The following is a 19,230-nucleotide window of genomic DNA, read 5'->3' on the forward strand; positions in this document are numbered from 1 at the left end:
TTTTGGAATAGAAAAAACATGATCATTTTGTTCGAAGATAAACATTGTCCCGTTTCAAGTAGTCTTCTGCACTGTAGGCCTAATTTAAAGGAATTTAACAATTGGTCATTCATGCAACTAGGACTGTACCAAATTGTATAATTATCTTATTACATCAACAGCAGATTTACACCATATAGTGGAAATATCTTTCATTACAACAGATTATATTATACTGCGATGTGTCCAGTTTGGAGGCCAGTCACAGCTCCTCCACAGGTGAAGCACTTCTGTCACTTGTCAGATGATGCACAAACTGTGATGGCAGGTATATACAAACAATGCAATGACCAGAAGAAACATCTTGCTGCTCGCATTCAAGAGAACCAAGGTGATGCATATGCTGGAGCCAAAATAAAATAGTCTACATTTAGTAACAAATAAATAAATGCTAAGAAAATCAATTCCTATTGTGACTGACAACATTAATTTACTGTAATTTCTAGATAATTTTAAAAGCAATTTTTACAGGCAATAACACCTCAGAGTTTCACTAACCTGACAGAAATAATATGAATTTTGTTCCAACTTATCTGCAAACTTACTTTAGAAAATCAGTAGTCAATTTGGCTTTGGTCATTAGAGAAGGTTACTGGAATAGTCAGAGAAAGTTATTGCTTCATCTGTGGTAAAACATTCATTAATAGAAAAAATTGAATTTGTTTAAATGTAGGGACCTACTATCAACAAATGTATGAGAGGAGATTCGGAGCTCCACCCTGTGTGACTCTCAGTTTGCAACAACCTACACCGACTGCCAGTATAATACCAGAACTGTTGCCACCTACCTTAGAGTTTAGAGATGATAATCCTGACCTGCTACCTAATAATTTGGAAAGGGCAGTATGTGAAAAGTCAGATGTGCATTCTGTAAGCTGTGGATCTTTCAATGAAAGTAGACAGGCATCAACCATGTTAGTAACTGAGTCGTCCAGAGATGGTAGTGTTAAAGAGGTAAAAATGAAACAGCCATGTAGCACATTTCTAGATACAACTTTTGAGGGTGCAAATGCTGACATGTCACTTGAACAAGGCAAATATGCTTTCAAAAGTACACCTTTACAAGGGAATAATGGAAAATCTGAAATGACATATTCTACAAGTGCTGGAAAGAGGCACATCATCAAAACTCATCCTTATAACATAAACTCTAATAGTACACTCGGGAGCACCTCTATGTATCTTCCATCAACAAGAGATGTGAGACCAGATGAACAATTTAAGTTGACAAACACAGCCCAAATCCATAGAACATCTATATCTGCTAGACTAAAACAGCACATGACAATCAGGTATGTTAACAAAGTTTGTGTTAATATCATAATACATATATGTGATAAAAGGATTCATAACACTATGCAAGGATATCAGTAAGTTGTAAAAAAGTGGAAAAGAGATAAAGATGCATAGTTCATTTAGGGATTATGCAATGTTAGGGCCACAGATGCCAAGTTTGACTGTAAAAGATGGAGGTTTTTTATTCTCAAATACATAATACTGACAATGGAAATCTAAGGAAAAATGAGTTGATTGATTGCAGGTTTTTTTTATTATTCTCACTCTCTTCACATTGATGCATTTTTAGGAAAGACATGCAGGTGAAACAAGACAAAAGAGAACATTGTAAGAGTAAGTATTGTAAACTGCATTGAAATGATGAGCACATATCTTAAATTGTGTTCATGTTGCTGAAACACTGATCATCCTAATATTGGCATTTATCATTAACTGTTCACTGATCACTTATGTTTATCAATCAAATTTTGTAGAAAAACAATTCAAAAATAAAAAATCAAATGTTTAGATAATACCAAATGATGTCCTTTTAATCAGCATAATTTTGATTACTACATAACTAACCTTTGAAGTACACATTCAACCTGTATTTGAAATGGCTTTGACTAGATGTTTAACTACTACTACAGGTTGATGACACTGGCTAAGTTCATTTTTTTGATTGTCTGGTTTTAGGACAAGCTGGAGCAATCCCTCCATCAGAGAAACTGATATTGGCTAATAGTCCTGATAGTAACAGGAAAAGTTTGTCTTCACATTTCGCTACTCCTTACAAAAAGCAGAAGAGCGATAGGAATGACCAGGTCAAATAATTTTATGAATAAAGGAACTACAAGTAATTACAATAACATTTTGACAAAATTGGTTGTGATAATAAATGCTGACATAACCTGTTTTGTCAAAATAAGATAGCATTTATTAGACTGCACTTATCTTCCAATAATCCCAGGGAGCCATCCAATATATAAACTCTGACTTAATGTCAGACATTTGGATGATTCATTACAGGACAGTAAAATAACACTTGTTTGTAATTATACTGAGTAGTAATAAGCATGAGTGGGTTTATTGCTTGATATGTAGGGCACAACTGAATTTGTTTTTACATGCTTTGGTGTTTGATGATATACTTTTCATATTTTTACATGCCCATCAAAAAAATTGTACAGACATATTATTGTATATGTCTTTAAGATTTTGTAGGCGTTAATCTATCATCAGGACATGCATCACCATTTTTTCCCTATCAGTATTTTGACTTATTTAAACCTTTCCATATTTTGTATTAATTTTTGATGCAATAATTCAGGAATTGTTTCTTTAATATGCGATGGGCATTGTTCTGACCTATGGTACACTTGTTCAAGATCTGTACCTTGTATTTGATTGGATCTTTTGTTCCTGGAGTCGATATGAAGTTTTTTCAAAGTTGTTTAGAAATACAAAGCAAAACATCTTACATTGTGGCACTAAATTATAGAACACTGTCAAGTATAAAGTTGCTCTTATTAAATACAAAGATTTTCTTATTGAAAAATATCAACTTCTAAAATATATTGTTTACTTTGTTAATACATTCTAAAATTTAGAGCAATATTGTAAATCAATAATTACATTTCAGAATTGAAATGATGCACACATACATATGATATACAGAAGATCATTTGTTATGTTGTATAAGGACAAGTATAAAGAGGAATGCAACATACTTGTCATATTTTAAAGATAGTTTCTGAATCTCTGCTGAAGACTACGGAAGCACAGGATATATCTGCAGTTAGCATGCAACATAAAGCAAGAATAGTGACAACTTTGAGTGATCAGGATCTAGGTGATGTCCTCCAGACATTACTCTCCTCTCCAGAAGTACTGATTACTCTTGTGTACAAAAATGGTTCTACACAGTTAAGGGACACCAGTACTGCTCAGAATAAGGTAAGGGTAGCTTAAAATTCATTGTTATCTCAAACTAAATTAAATGTCACTATGTGCGCATGCTTGCCACAGTCATGCACAAAAGCAGGAACAACAAGCTATATATAGTGTTTGCAAATGATTTTTCAATCTGCCTAAAAGTACTTCAACTTTTGGACATATTTCCGTTGTAGCTTTGGCATCAACATTGTCACAAAGTTAGGGCAGGTGGAGAAAAGTTCAGGTAATGCTGGGCTTTATTAATGTTAATTAAGATACAGATTAACCTGAGGATTATGTACCAGGTATTATCTCAGGCTTTATGTTGCTACTTCATACAAATTAAGTTGTGTCCTAATAACGGCCTACTTATAGGGCAGAACATATCAGCATCAAATAGAGGTATATTAGGACTTAGAGGCATATTAGTACTTAGAGATTAGGACTTATGCATGCTTTTAAACCTTGCTTCAGGATTTGGACATTTGATATGTATCTTAAATACTGAAGTCATTAAAACAAAAATGAGTGTAGGTGTGTCCTTAGATGCATTAGCTAGCCTGCTACCTCAATGATGCACACTAAGTATGTTGTCTTTTGCTCCTTTTAGAAATCAACTGGAAGCTTCAGACTTAAGCATTGGACATCTGAGGTAGTCAAATCTTACCAATCTTTTTTAACAAAAATTAAAATTAGGATAAAATTGTTGATGTGTCAAAGTTTATTAAGAGTTTATTATTTTGCAAAAGGTAGGTACCAGTAAATTGTGTTCAAATTGTGGTTTGTCACTTTGATTTGTTTCTTTTCCCAAACTTTACTTAAACTTCATGCTCAGAAACCTAGTCACCAGCTACAGGCTTAAAAAGCCCAAGATATGTTGCATTTTCCCACTTCCTCTGTTGCAATTGATATGAAGGCTACTTTACCAATTTGTTTTATAACAGACAAAAGTTGTTAGTACTGTGTGATGTGAATATATTAAAGTAAAGTGTTTGTTTTTTGAACAGTTACAGGCTGTAGCAGTATGTGGTTGTGTAGATGGTGCTGAACCCTGTCAGCCAGCCCAGGTTTGGCTATTTCCATTACCAGGCCATGGTAAAGAGTCATGTGACTCACAAATCAGGTATATCAATATAATAAAAATTAAATATGTGAAAAATTGTTCTTGTGATTGCTTTTGAACTGATTATGTTGTTAATGAAATTAGTGTATGCCCATAGTCAATGTTTGATATCTGAAACTCTGAATTTGATATCTGAGATGACCTGCAATTGAAGAAAAGAATAGCACCAGTAATCTTTATAGTACAATTTTTTATATATGGCTGATTTTATTGATTTATGCCAACCATGCAGTTTTGTCAAAATGTAAAAAAAATGTGTCTATGTGTGAAGACTTCAAACTTTACTTTTATTGATAATTAATGAGGGCTGTGTTATTTGAATTAAAACAAGTCTTGAAAACAATTACCGGTAATCAATCATTGAAAGCAGATGTCTCAAAAATCTACCAGACATATTTTAATGTTCCATTATGTTCCAGCTTACATATCAGACATGTATCTTGAATTCAAATCTTGATGAATTCCACACATAAATAATCAGTTCTGGCCTTCAATTAATGCCTGATACAATACACTTATATCCATTGAGCATATAATGTTTTGCAGTGAAGTGCTTGTTACTGATCTTTTCTTTAGAGAATTCTGGAAACACTTGTTGACAAACCAACATAGAAAAATTTGCTGTGATGCCAAGAGTTTATTGCTTATATTGCTAAGAGATTTTAGCATCAAAAACACTAAAGGTATTTTTTTATTTACACATTTTTTTGTTTTTGTCTTTTCTAAGGACTGTCAATGCTTCATAACTAGTAATTGATGCATATAAATGCTTCTTTTTATTGTTAACAACACAATATGTTGAATGAAAAACATCTAACATAATGATTTACATTTTTATTTCCAAAAATGCTGAATATTGATCATAAGATAAAGTCAAAGAATTATCTTGTGTACCACATGCATTGAGTATTAAATCATGAAAGCCCTTGTCTGATATTAAATTATCTGTAGTGTTGTTTGGTAGGATTACAAACCAGTATATCTTTTATTGTCCTGCAATAATCCAACCTCTGACTTTGAATCAGAATTTGTTTGTTGACTCCCTTGGCCTACTACTAAATAAATGTGTTATCATAATCAGGGAAATTCTACTCTGAGCCTGCTTCCTTGAGTTCCTGGGAACATCAGTGTCCTCCATATGTCATACAATCTGAGCTGGCAAGTTTCAGACACTTTATGTACCTCTTCTACACACTGTTATGACATGTTTACCTAGCATACAACTGTTTTGGATGTTTTGTCAACAATAGGTGATGGAATGTTTGAAGTTATTTTACAGATGTTGCAGTATTTGATCCTGTAGTGGCAGCCTGGCTGATTGATCCTGATTGTGAAAATGTGACATTTCAAAAAAGCCTGTCTCTTGTTAGTCTCACGTGGAAGGTAGGAAGCATTTCAGCACAACCTGTATGGTTTTAATCATTCATGAATATTTTGAAATATTTGACAGATTCTTTTTTCGATATTGATGGACAGAAAGACTATTCATATAGCCATTGATGAATATTGGAATTTCATTTTGTAGTTTAAAGCTATTTTGTTTAAACGAACATTTTGAAAAACACACATTTATATAAAGGGAAGGTTGTTGTAAATATAGGACTGTTTGCATAATTTCTAATAGGATCATGAGTTGAACAAGGCTACGGATGTATTGAGGGAGGATATGATTCAGCTGTCGGAACTGATGAGGCGTTTGTACCAGAAACTAATAGCAAGAGATTTGTGGGACTTATACTGCTGTGTTGAAATGAAGCTACTACCCCTCCTAGCAGCCATGGAACTCCGGCCACTCAGAGTGGATAGAGACGCCATGCTCAGGTTCTCTGGCATCCTCAAGGTTCATGTCTTAATTTTACAAATTTTTGACTTGTTTTTGGTATCACTTGGTTAGACATGTTGGTCAAGTCTTTTTTCCTAAGGCTAATTCTTTTGTCAGTAAGATACTAAGGCACTTGTTTCTATTTGTCAAACACATTTTCTGGGTAATCCTCATATCAAGCTTTTTCTGATCAATGAAGATGCATATAATAATCAAAACTTCCACAGACAAATAATACATTTCTATGGCATTTAGCTTCCTGTAGTCAGTGTGAAGTTTGGCCTTGTCTATGTTGTTATAATAAGCTTAACCTTCAAGTCATCAGTATTATAAACAAATCTTGTATTGTCAAGGTCAGCCTTCATAATGAGTTCCTTGCAACCAATCTTCCCATGGTTAAGATCAGTCCCCACTAAATTAGTAGCTATAACTATGTTTTTCTGTTGTCAAGGTCAATCCTAGGAAATCAACAATGCTGTAACTAAGTCTGGTTATGTCAAAGTCATTTCCCTGTCAATCAACACCTTGATATATAACTATAACTTGATAAAGTGCAGTCTATACCGATATTTTTCTGACCACCAGAAAAAGCTAAAGAAGTTGGAAAAGAATGCCTATGAGGCTGCTGGTCATCCATTCCTTATGAACAGCCCAGCCCAGCTAAGACAGGTAACCCAAAAGAAGAAGTGTTTCATCTGTCTTTCCTTCCCAAAGACACCTCAATTGTATCGAAGACATGTTGAAAAGAGCTTACCAGAACTACTTTTTTCATTCACAGCTTAAAAATTCTCAGTACCAGTGCATCATAAACTATCAAAGATTGGAAGGGGTTAAGACAAGGCCTTTGTTACAACATCACAGTACATCTGTTTCACTATTTCCAGATAATATCTTAAATTCCTTCTGACAGATCAAACTCAAACTTGAAAAACTGCTTTCTTATCAAGAGTGATTGCATGGGATTGCTTGTGTGGTAAAAAGGCCAAACCCTAAAGTCACTGTTATCATAACTAGAGAATTGGTACAGCTAGAAGTGTTTCTTGGAATTACTTTTAGGTCAAAAAGTAAAATGCTGAGGTTACTATTACTATAAATAGAAAATTGGTTTCCGCCCAATATTATAACTTGAGTTCTTTTGGACCAATCAAACTTTACACATTCACTGCTTTCTTAAACGTTAGATCAAGGTTACATGCATCAAAAATTCATTTTGACGCAATGACTTGTCTCAAGTTCTCCTGAACTGATCAATCTCAAAAATCACAAAACAATCTCTGGACAATCAACTGATCAAAGGAATAAGTAACATCCAGCAATGCCTTGTTTCAATTAAAAGAAATCACTAAACTAAAGTTTCACAATAGAATATTTTCCTAGACCAGTTTAGAATTGTTATAAAAAGATTTAAATTCACAATTTGTTTTTCAGGTGTTATTTGAGGAGCTAAAACTTGATAAGAAATTACAAGGATCAAAGAAACTGGCTAAAACAAACACTGGACATCAAATATCTACATCAGAGACTGTTTTGAACCAATTGGTTGGCACACATTGCCTTCCAGCCATTATATTGGAGTATCGTCAGGTATTGTTATTCAAATTGTTGGTGAGCTGGTACAGAATTACAGACTGCATGAGACAGTGAGTGCAGAATATGAATGTTTTGAAATACTTCATTGTGTCACTAATGATGTATCTTGAGCCTCTGAGGGAAATTTGATGTGTCAGAGTGATATGAATGCCAGTAACCACAGAGGGAGAATTTGGAACTTTTTATTGGTGTTACTGGTTTTGTTCAGGGATGTATTCATGACGTTTGAAATAAAATTGAAGTCATGCTTGCAGAATCAATGGTGAAGAATCTGCCTGTAGAATTGTGTTTTTGAATTCTCACTAATATCATGCAAGGCTCTCCAATATTGTTCTTACAGTTTTGGTTCATGGCTTTAAAAAAAACACTTCATTGACCATTACCAAATCAGAACCTGATCTCCGTATTATTATACAACAATACAGGATACAATTGAAATATTGAATACAATTGAGACAGACTGCCCCAAAAATCAAACAAAGACTGAAGGGGAACTTAATTGTTCTCAACTTCGTGACACAAAATACATGTACTTCATATTGTATATAATCCCTAATCTAATTGAAATATAAGAGCATTTTTTAAAATTGATATTTCAGTTAAGGTAAATTTTTGTGTAACAGGTGCAGAAGCTGAAATCTACCTATATAGATGGGATGATGTCATGTGTTCAGGAAGGGTACATATCAACTCACTGGAATCAGACATCAGCAGCCACAGGCCGTCTTTCTTCCTATCAACCCAACATACAGGCCATCCCTAAAACTTCCTCTCTGATATCCGACTATACTGACAACTACATAGTAGGTAGGTGTTGCTTAACACTCATTTCAGAAATGGGTTAAGAATCTGATAACAACACATCAGAAGCCATGTTATGGAAGTGGACACATTTCATCAATTCTGTATGTGAATATTTTCATTTTCTAAATATTGATTATCTCTTTCACAACAAATCGTGAATTTTGCAGGAAAGGAGAGTGGTGACACAGTGGAGATATTTGCTCGGGATTCCTTTGTCAGTCATGACGACTGGTCTTTCCTTTCAGCAGGTCAGTGATTACAAAATCCAGGAATCCATGATGGCTTGCTCTTCCTTTCAGTGAGTCAGTAATTACAATTCTAGGATTCCTACACCAGAAATAATGGTTGGGCCTTCCTTGCAGCAGGTTAATAATTACAAAGTCTAGGGTCCTTTCATCAGCAAGTCAGTAATCACAAAGTCCAGGATTCCTTCTTTTTAGTAATTACAAAATACAGGACATTTTTATCATCCATGATAGCTCGCCCATCCTCTCAACAGGTCAGTAATTAAATTACAGGACTTCTTCATCAGTTATGATGGCTCATTCATCCTCTCCACAGGTCTGTAATTAAATTACAGGACTTCTTCATCAGCTATGATAGCTCATCCATCCTCTCAGCAGGTCAATAATTAAATTACAGGACTTCTTCATCAGTTATGATAGCTCCTCCATCCTCTGAGCAGGTCAGTAATTAAATTACAGGACTTCTTCATCAGCCATGATAGCTCATCCATCCTCTCAGCAGGTCAGTAATTAATTTACAGGACTTCTTCATCAGTCATGATAGTAGATCTTTCCTTCTCAACAGGTCAGTAAATAAATTACATGACTTCTTCATCAGTCATGATGGCAGATCTTTCCTTCTCAGCAGGTCAGTAATTAAATTACAGGACTTCTTCATCAGTTATGATAGCTCATCCATCCTCTGAGCAGGTCAGTAATTAAATTACAGGACTTCTTCATCAGCCATGATACCTCATCCATCCTCTGAGCAGGTCAGTAATTAAATTACAGGACTTTTTCATCAGTCATGATAGTAGATCTTTCCTTCTCAACAGGTCAGTAATTAAATTACAGGACTTCTTCATCAGTTATGATAGCTCATCCATCCTCTCATTAGGTCAGTAATTAAATTACAGGACTTCTTCACCAGTCATGATGGCAGATCTTTCCTTCTCAACAGGTCAGTAATTAAATTACAGGACTTCTTCATCAGTCATGATGGTAGATCTTTCCTTCTCAGCAGGTCAGTAATTAAATTACAGGACTTCTTCATCAGTCATGATGGTAGATCTTTCCTTCTCAGCAGGTCAGTAATTAAATAACAGGACTTCTTCATCAGTTATGATAGCTCATCCATCCTCTCATTTGGTCAGTAATTAATTTACAGGACTTCTTCATCAGTCATGATGGTAGATCTTTCCTTCTCAGCAGGTCAGTAATTAAATTACAGGACTTCTTCATCAGTCATGATGGTAGATCTTTCCTTCTCAGCAGGTCAGTAATTAAATTACAGGACTTCTTCATCAGTCATGATGGTAGATCTTTCCTTCTCAGCAGGTCAGTAATTAAATTACAGGACTTCTTCATCAGTCATGATGGTAGATCTTTCCTTCTCAGCAGGTCAGTAATTAAATAACAGGACTTCTTCATCAGTTATGATAGCTCATCCATCCTCTCATTTGGTCAGTAATTAAATTACAGGACTTCTTCATCAGTCATGATGGTAGATCTTTCCTTCTCAGCAGGTCAGTAATTAAATTACAGGACTTCTTCATCAGTCATGATGGTAGATCTTTCCTTCTCAGCAGGTCAGTAATTAAATTACAGGACTTCTTCATCAGTTATGATAGCTCATCCATCTTCTCAGCAGGTCAGTAATTAAATTACAGGACTTCTTCATCAGTCATGATGGTAGATCTTTCCTTCTCAGCAGGTCAGTAATTGCAAAGTTCCTTCATTAGCCATGTACACTAATAGTAATAAAAAATGTATACTTGATTTGATAAAAAAAATCAACTTAATATGATTTTTAAATGTAATTTGATCAGATATAGAATGTAACTTGATCTAATATAGAAATCTACTTTTGTTGTCATATAGAAATGTACACTTATTGTCCTAAAGAAATGTAACTTGATCTGATATAGAAATGTACACTTATTGTCCTAAAGAAATGTAACTTGATCTGATATAGAAATGTACACTTTATGTCCTAAAGAAATGTAACTTGATCTGATATAGAAATGTACACTTATTGTCCTAAAGAAATGTAACTTGATCTGATATAGAAATGTACACTTTATGTCCTAAAGAAATGTAACTTGATCTGATATAGAAATGTACACGTTATGTCCTATGGAAATGTAATTTTTTGTGATATTTCATACACTTTATGTGATATAGAAATGTACACTTATTGTCCTAAAGAAATGTAACTTGATCTGATATAGAAATGTACACTTATTGTCCTAAAGAAATGTAACTTGATCTGATATAGAAATGTACACTTATTGTCCTAAAGAAATGTAACTTGATCTGATATAGAAATGTACACGTTATGTCCTATGGAAATGTAATTTTTTGTGATATTTCATACACTTTATGTGATATAGAAATGTACACTTATTGTCCTAAAGAAATGTAACTTGATCTGATATAGAAATGTACACTTATTGTCCTAAAGAAATGTAACTTGATCTGATATAGAAATGTACACTTTATGTCCTAAAGAAATGTAACTTGATCTGATATAGAAATGTACACGTTATGTCCTATGGAAATGTAATTTTTTGTGATATTTCATACACTTTATGTGATATAGAAATGTACACTTATTGTCCTAAAGAAATGTAACTTGATCTGATATAGAAATGTACACTTATTGTCCTAAAGAAATGTAACTTGATCTGATATAGAAATGTACACTTTATGTCCTAAAGAAATGTAACTTGATCTGATATAGAAATGTACACTTATTGTCCTAAAGAAATGTAACTTGATCTGATATAGAAATGTACACTTTATGTCCTAAAGAAATGTAACTTGATCTGATATAGAAATGTACACTTATTGTCCTAAAGAAATGTAACACTGATATAGAAATGTACACTTTATGTCCTAAAGAAATGTAACTTGATCTGATATAGAAATGTACACTTATTGTCCTAAAGAAATGTAACTTGATCTGATATAGAAATGTACACTTATTGTCCTAAAGAAATGTAACTTGATCTGATATAGAAATGTACACGTTATGTCCTATGGAAATGTAATTTTTTGTGATATTTCATACACTTTATGTGATATAGAAATGTACACTTATTGTCCTAAAGAAATGTAACTTGATCTGATATAGAAATGTACACTTATTGTCCTAAAGAAATGTAACTTGATCTGATATAGAAATGTACACTTTATGTCCTAAAGAAATGTAACTTGATCTGATATAGAAATGTACACTTATTGTTAAAGAAATGTCCTGATATAGAAATGAAATGTAAAGAAATTTTTTGATATAGAAATGTATATGTCCTATGGAAATGTAATTTTTTGTGATATTTCATACACTTTATGTGATATAGAAATGTACACTTATTGTCCTAAAGAAATGTAACTTAATCTGATATAGAAATGTACACTTATTGTCCTAAAGAAATGTAACTTGATCTGATATAGAAATGTACACTTTATGTCCTAAAGAAATGTAACTTGATCTGATATAGAAATGTACACTTATTGTCCTAAAGAAATGTAACTTGATCTGATATAGAAATGTACACTTTATGTCCTAAAGAAATGTAACTTGATCTGATATAGAAATGTACACGTTATGTCCTATGGAAATGTAATTTTTTGTGATATTTCATACACTTTATGTGATATAGAAATGTACACTTATTGTCCTAAAGAAATGTAACTTGATCTGATATAGAAATGTACACTTATTGTCCTAAAGAAATGTAACTTGATCTGATATAGAAATGTACACTTATTGTCCTAAAGAAATGTAACTTGATCTGATATAGAAATGTAACTTTGTCTGATATAGAAATGTAACTTGATCTGATATAGAAATGTAACTTTGTCTGATAAAAAAATGTAACCAGGCCCCACTTGTATAAAACATCTCAATTTGAGATTTCCTCAAGTCGAGATTTTCCTCAGCTGATATCTCCTCAAAAACGGCTTGTATAAGATTTTCTCAAGGAACAGGAGGAAGGCATCGGCTAGGATGTCCTGAAATTCCTTGAGGAATTTTCATACAAGATATTTTCAGGGAGATATTAGCTGAGGAAAATCTGGGCTTGAGGAAATCTGAAATTGAGATGTTTTATACAAGTGGGGCCTGATCTGATAAAAAAATGTAACTTGATTTGATATTGAAATTTTAAATTTTCTGGTGTACATGTATGAAGAATATCAAGCATTTTCACTGAAACTGCAGAGTTATTTATTTCAAGTTTGCTTTTACAGATTTTCAGCAGATCGAATTACGTCTTCTAGCTCATTTAGCAGATGACCCCAATTTGTTGAAAATATTCACAGATTCCGAATCTGGAAACAAAGACATCTTTGTAGAGCTTACATCACAATGGTAAATTATTTTGCATGTGTGGTGAATAATGCAATTTATCTAGATTACACTTAATGAACATGTTTTAGATGTAGACCATAATTTGATTTTTTTCTTTTAATTCATTAAATGTTAAGGTAAATCCTTCATTGACTGCAGTTTATGTATCAGTGTATCACCACATCAAAGCGGTGATTACATTATTGTGGTTATAGTTTAAGTCAAAGATCAAAGGTCACCTTTCATTACTTTTGAAATAAAAGCTTGTGTGCAAATTATGGGCAAATTTAAATCATAATCACAACATAGTGTCACTGTAACCAAATTGACTCCTGATTTGATTTTAGTGGTCATCAGTCAAGGTAAAAGATCAAATGTAATCCTTTACCCCTTTTGAAATAGAAAGCTTCTGTACAAGAATTCTCATGAACACATAACTGTTTTAGCTCATATTCACAACACACCATCACACTACCATGTTCTATACCAGATAAGATAATGATGGTCCTGATTCAAGGGTAAAGGTCATAGTTGACAACTATTGGGTAGGTGGTTTGAACACAGTGGTAACACACTCACCTTTCACCTTAGTCATCAAGAGTTATATTCCCCAAATGAACATGAAAAGGTATAGCCTCGGGGTTTTGCATGGGAACTGACACAGTAAGACCTCTCCTTGCTGTTATCTGAGCCAACAAGACTGATTAAATATAAGCTTATAGCTTGCTGTGCAAATGCTTTAAGATAAATAAAACTTATTTTACGACAGTTCTTGTTATTTCTAGTCTTACCTTCCACAACTTTCATCGATATCCAAGGCTGAGCTGGTAGCTGAATTGGTTATAAGCATTGGCCTAGAGTTTGGAGGTTTATGGTTTGAGACCTGGTGTTGTCTTTCCATTTTCTTTTACCTGTTTTCATGTTGTTGTAATATTGAATTGCTTCCCTTTACATATCAGGTTGTGTAAGCCTGTTAACCTTGTGACGACACAGGAAAGAGAGCAGACAAAGAGAGTGGTCTACTCAGTCATGTATGGTGCAGGTAAGTATACAGCATTATCTGTCATAAAGTCTGTCATAGAGTTAGAAATTGCATCACATAAAATTGATATTTTTTTCTTTTCTAACACTGTCAAGTTTGGATGGGATTACATATTACACATTTCATATAATTTGATGGGCTAATGCCAATATTAGTAAACGTTGTATTAACATAATCATCATTATAGGAAAGGAACGGCTTGCAGAGTACCTAAAGATGTCTCCCCATGATGCTAAATCTATCATAGATAGCTTTTTGAGTAAGTTTGATCTTGTTTTTCATTCATTTAAACGTCCCAGTTGTATTATGTTTGTACCTACATCACTAAAACACTTGCAATGTTTCCATTTGTTTGTCTGTTTATCTTTGTATTCTATACCTAAAACAAAAACTACATGAGAATATGAAAGTATTGATAATGAAGATGTTCATTCCTTGAAAGTTTTATTTAAAAGAAGTTACTTTTGTTTCAGTTAAGTTTCCTGCTATTTGCCAGTTCTCAAAGAAATGTGTGGATTTTTGTCAGAAAAATGGTAAGCTCAATTTCTTCACAAGCTCAAATTCTTCACAATTTTATTTCCCTTCCACCTTTTTCATTTTGAGAAATTTCTAAGCTAGAATACATGAAAGGATTTTAAACACAGCAAAAACACTAGCTATTCTGACAAAACTAAATGCTCATACTTCTCACTAACCTGGCCTGAAGAGCCAAAAATGCCTTGTGAGCATATGTGGTGTTGCAGCATCATCATCTGTCAATCATGCATAAGCTTTTTCTATTAACTATCACATTTGAATTGTTTGAAGGCTTTGTGTAATGAATTTTGTACTACAGTATTATGCTTAGATCAACAGATATTAAGAGTGTCTAAATTAAGGACTAAAGTAATTTTTTTAAGGTGTGTAATCATGATAGCATGCTAGTCTAGACTATCAAATCAAATCTTATTAAGATACAAGAAATTTCTGAAAGATCTTAACACCTGCCGTTAATATTTTTCATATTTGTTCTTATAAAGACTACCCGTACCTTTATAACTATTTCCTATTTTTTCCTCCAAATTTTTTGCAGCATGTTCAAGTACAAAGTAGCAATTGAAGCAAGTGGTAACTAAATAATTACTGCAAATTGTTTAATAACGTTCCTCGACTTTCTTTCCTCTTTTTCCTTTTTCATGAAATTGTTTCTTTATGAATACAAGGTTCTCCTTTCCTTTGATATTTTTTCACAGGCTTTACAACAACAATTTTCAAACGGCGACGACTTTTTCCAAACATCAAATCTTCATCACCAGTACTACGAGCACAGGCAGAGAGGCAAGCTGTCAACTTCTGTGTTCAAGGTTATTCTATAACTTCTCCAGTTTCCATTTTTAATACAATAGGATGGACCAGAGACCTACCGGGTAATAGTATGTAGCATGTAGGTTGGTCTCAGGATGGCCGCAATTTCACTTTTGGTCCCATTATATGACTTCATGATTTTCACAACATATACCAGGTACTGCACATACAAGCATAAATACTGTATTAGACAGTATCTGCCTGTTAAACTTTACAAGTATATCAAGGATTAATTACTCTTATTAAGTAGGTACAATGTAAAATAACATGTATCGTCAATAAACATTTCTAGACTCAAACGTTCAATAAATGTTTGTAAACACAGAAAATTTTGAATACAAGATATTTGTTATATATAATACTTTATGTAACAGAGGTCATTTTCCATCTCAATGCCTCCGATAGGAATCGAACCCGTGGCCCCTGGCTTACTAGTCTGACGCTCAACCAATCAAGCTAAAGAGAAGTTCTCTCTAGCCGAGTGGTATATTGCAGCTAGTATTTTACCAGGGATAACAATGTTTTCATATACCAGGTACATGTTACATGCTGATTTAGATAACAATTTCGTACTAAATTTTGTCAAGTGTAGTAACTAATAAAAAAGATACAAATTGTGGCCAAAATCATGAAGAGATCATCAATTTGCCGTTTGTATCTGGCCAAACCATGGAAGTAAGGAACAGATGTTGAATTTGCTCTTTAGAAGCTGGAAAAAACAATGAGATTAAGATCATTGTTTAATTGCCCAAACACACTTTCAGGTAACAATTGGGACAGACCTGTAATTAATTAATACAGGCTTAATCGAGGATCATAAAAAAGCAAAATACAATGCATGTTCAAATAAGTCCATCCTTATATCAAAAACCAGCAACCTAGGTCCAACTGGTCTGGCATTTTTTTGTTGACTTCATATTTGCACTGTATACATAAAATATGCTGTACAAATATAGGTTCAGCTGCAGACTTGTGTAAAGCAGCCATGATACAAGTGGAGCACACTCTACAGAGTCATTCCCATCTAAATGCCAAGTAAGAATTGTCATAAAATGTTTTTAAATTCAGTAAAACCTTTTTCATATTTGGTATGGAAAATCTCTTTTTATCAGTGGTTATTGTATCTTAAAGGTTTCAGCCATAAGCTCCATAACATCAAGAGGGTAGAACAATTTTTAGATAACTTGTCAATGACAAATTGATTCAATTCAAGAGGTTGCAAACATTCATTTTTCCTACCTGGTAATTAGAACAGTGTGAGGATTTTCCAGTGAGTAGTGTATAAGATGTGTCCAATCTATAATGTTAATGCTAGTCATGTGATTGTAAATTGTAATGAAGTCTAAAGAAAAGACAACTAACCTTTTTTTCCATCAAGACTGGTGGTCCAGATTCACGACGAACTTCTGCTAGAAGTATCAGATGAGGATTTGAATGCCGTTAGAAGTAAGTAGTTTAGGGTTGGACTATAGGAAATCTTCTAGGATCTATCTGGGATATATCTTAACTTGATCTTTGGTATTTCCATTTCCAGAAATGGTCATTGGTTCTGTCATACAGATGCCACTTCAGCTTGATAGCATTAAAGTATATGTACTTTTTTCAGATAAAGGGCTTGTTTCGAATTGTACTTTTCATGTGCCAAGGCCAACTCTCCAGGCCATTATTACAGTAAATAGGAAATTGGTCCACACAAAATACTTGTATTGAGTACTATTTGTGATTATAACATTTCAAAATAGATATGGAAGATGCAATGTGTACAGTATATGAACAATGACTGTTAATGCATTTAAGACATATTACTTATATTCAGCTCCAATAGTTTTGATACTTTAGTTATACCAATAATACCAATTATAAAAGAATTATTTCCTGGATATCAATAAGGATCCTTACTTCATAATATAGAGGTTCAGATTTTGGTTTTTATATACATGTTATATTCAACCTATATTCAGGCAACACTTAAGTTTGTGCCAAACCCCTAAGCTTTTTAGTATCCTTCAAAGAGAACAAGGGATCATATGCTTTGATGATTTTCAATACTCAGCAAAATCTTAAGTACTGACACAACTTAACATTGTATTGTTGACATTTTTTCTAGGCCTGGTACAATCTGTGATGGAGGATGAAGCGTCACTTTGTGGTAAAATGGTGTCGCTTAAAGTTCCTATCAAAGTTTCTTTGAGTGCTGGGAAGACCTGGGGACATTTGACACCACTTGATTCAGGAAAAGTTACATGAAATGCTGGGACAGGAAATTATTGTTTACTTCTGTGGAACAGACACAATAATGTTATAGTGGTGAAACAAAGAAGCCCTTAAACAATTCTTAAAAAGCAAAAGAAGTGTCATTAATACTGTTAATGGGATAAATTAGGCCTCTAAATAATCTCTTTTGGAAAAGGGAGGCTTGCCAATAATTATAAAAGAGAAAGAACATTTCTAACAATTCTGATAAATCATACATATGTAGACTTGAAATAATGGGATGAACTGTGAAAGAACAAGAGAACAGTTGGTAATAAAACTGGGGTCTTGTTTATAATATACAATACTGGTTGTGAAATTGAGACCGTCACAGTACTTTTAAGATTAAAAAATATAATGAGATTGCTGCATTTATTACTGTCAATTCACTGTTGCCATATTTTTACATGCTATTACAAGTATATCGAGATGTTTTTGATAAAATCATCTAGTAAATATCACAGTTGTACAGATTATGTTTTGTTGTCACATTGGAAACATTTAACAACTGACAAATATCCAAGATGATGTTTCAAGAATGACAAGGAAAATAATTTTTCATCATTATCTGCTAACAATTTTCAATAATGTGATCAAAATGTGAGAAAATGCACTACTAGGGACCAAGGAGAATCTACATCAGAAATTTGAGAAGATCCATCAGTACTTTTTAAGAATTAGCAATAACGACCTTTCATTGTCAAAACAGGCACAGCTAGGGACCAAGGAATCCTGACATATGGAACTTGAAAAGATCCATCAAATACTTCTTCTGAAATAGTTGTAATAACCTAATATTGTCAAAATCCAAGATGACCACCTTTCAGCCATGTTGCTTTTAGGATCAGTCTGAAAATGGTACAATGCACAACTAGGACCAAGATAAACCTACACATGAAATTTTGCAAGATACATTCCCAAGAAATATAATAACAAAAATTGTTTCAGGACGGACAAATGAATGATGGACCTCAGCTAAATATGATTTTTTTTCACTTAAGACGTCAGAGACAGGCTTGAATGAATAACAAGAGATCCCAGAGGGATCTTGGCGCCCACCATTTGAGGATCTGTTTTCAGTTCTTGAAGATTTTTTTTTGTTTGTTACAGGTGTTGTAAATGTTCATGAACTGGTCTTCATTGAATGTACTCAATGATGGCACAAGATATTTTTACTAAGCACCTATTAGCAAATATCATTTGAAAAAGATCCCAAAGTATTATTAGATAGCAGTCAGTTACAGGTGGATAATGGACAATATGCTTGTGCTGTATTACTGTCGACATCCAAAATGGCTGCCTGTGGGCCACCTTGATTTCAAATCAGTCCAAAAAAGGTACAATGCACAACTAGGGACCAAGGGAAACCAATATCTATGAAATATCAGAAGGATCCATCCTGGACTTCCTCAGATATAGCAGTAA

General features: G+C 33.5%; 1 protein-coding gene across 1 annotated transcript; it reads left to right on the plus strand.

The window, feature by feature from the left end:
• The first annotated feature begins 219 nt into the window (after positions 1-219).
• On the plus strand, positions 220-17,799 carry LOC132556531 (DNA polymerase nu-like). The gene is made up of 22 exons (XM_060220944.1): positions 220-370; positions 713-1,331; positions 1,625-1,668; positions 2,011-2,138; positions 3,061-3,276; positions 3,860-3,901; positions 4,257-4,372; positions 4,949-5,055; positions 5,652-5,755; positions 5,997-6,212; positions 6,780-6,863; positions 7,623-7,778; positions 8,408-8,591; positions 8,756-8,836; positions 13,067-13,187; positions 14,126-14,208; positions 14,396-14,467; positions 14,682-14,741; positions 15,441-15,551; positions 16,509-16,587; positions 16,931-16,998; positions 17,660-17,799. The coding sequence occupies exons 1-22, from the start codon at positions 220-222 to the stop codon at positions 17,797-17,799; spliced, it is 2,982 nt and encodes a 993-aa protein (XP_060076927.1).
• Positions 17,800-19,230: the final 1,431 nt, after the last annotated feature.

The sequence above is a fragment of the Ylistrum balloti genome, unplaced genomic scaffold (genome assembly GCF_031769215.1).
Source record: "Ylistrum balloti isolate Yb309-2 unplaced genomic scaffold, AGI_CSIRO_Ybal_v1 Utg370574, whole genome shotgun sequence".
NCBI lineage: Eukaryota > Metazoa > Mollusca > Bivalvia > Pectinida > Pectinidae > Ylistrum > Ylistrum balloti.

Coding starts and splice junctions, on each gene's coding strand:
- LOC132556531 (XM_060220944.1), top strand. CDS start 220: ATGTGTCCAGTTTGGAGGCCAGTCACAGCTCCTCCACAGGTGAAGCAC. Junction 6,213..6,779: donor GGTTCTCTGGCATCCTCAAG/GTTCATGTCTTA, acceptor TCTGACCACCAG/AAAAAGCTAAAGAAGTTGGA. Junction 13,188..14,125: donor GTAGAGCTTACATCACAATG/GTAAATTATTTT, acceptor TTTACATATCAG/GTTGTGTAAGCCTGTTAACC.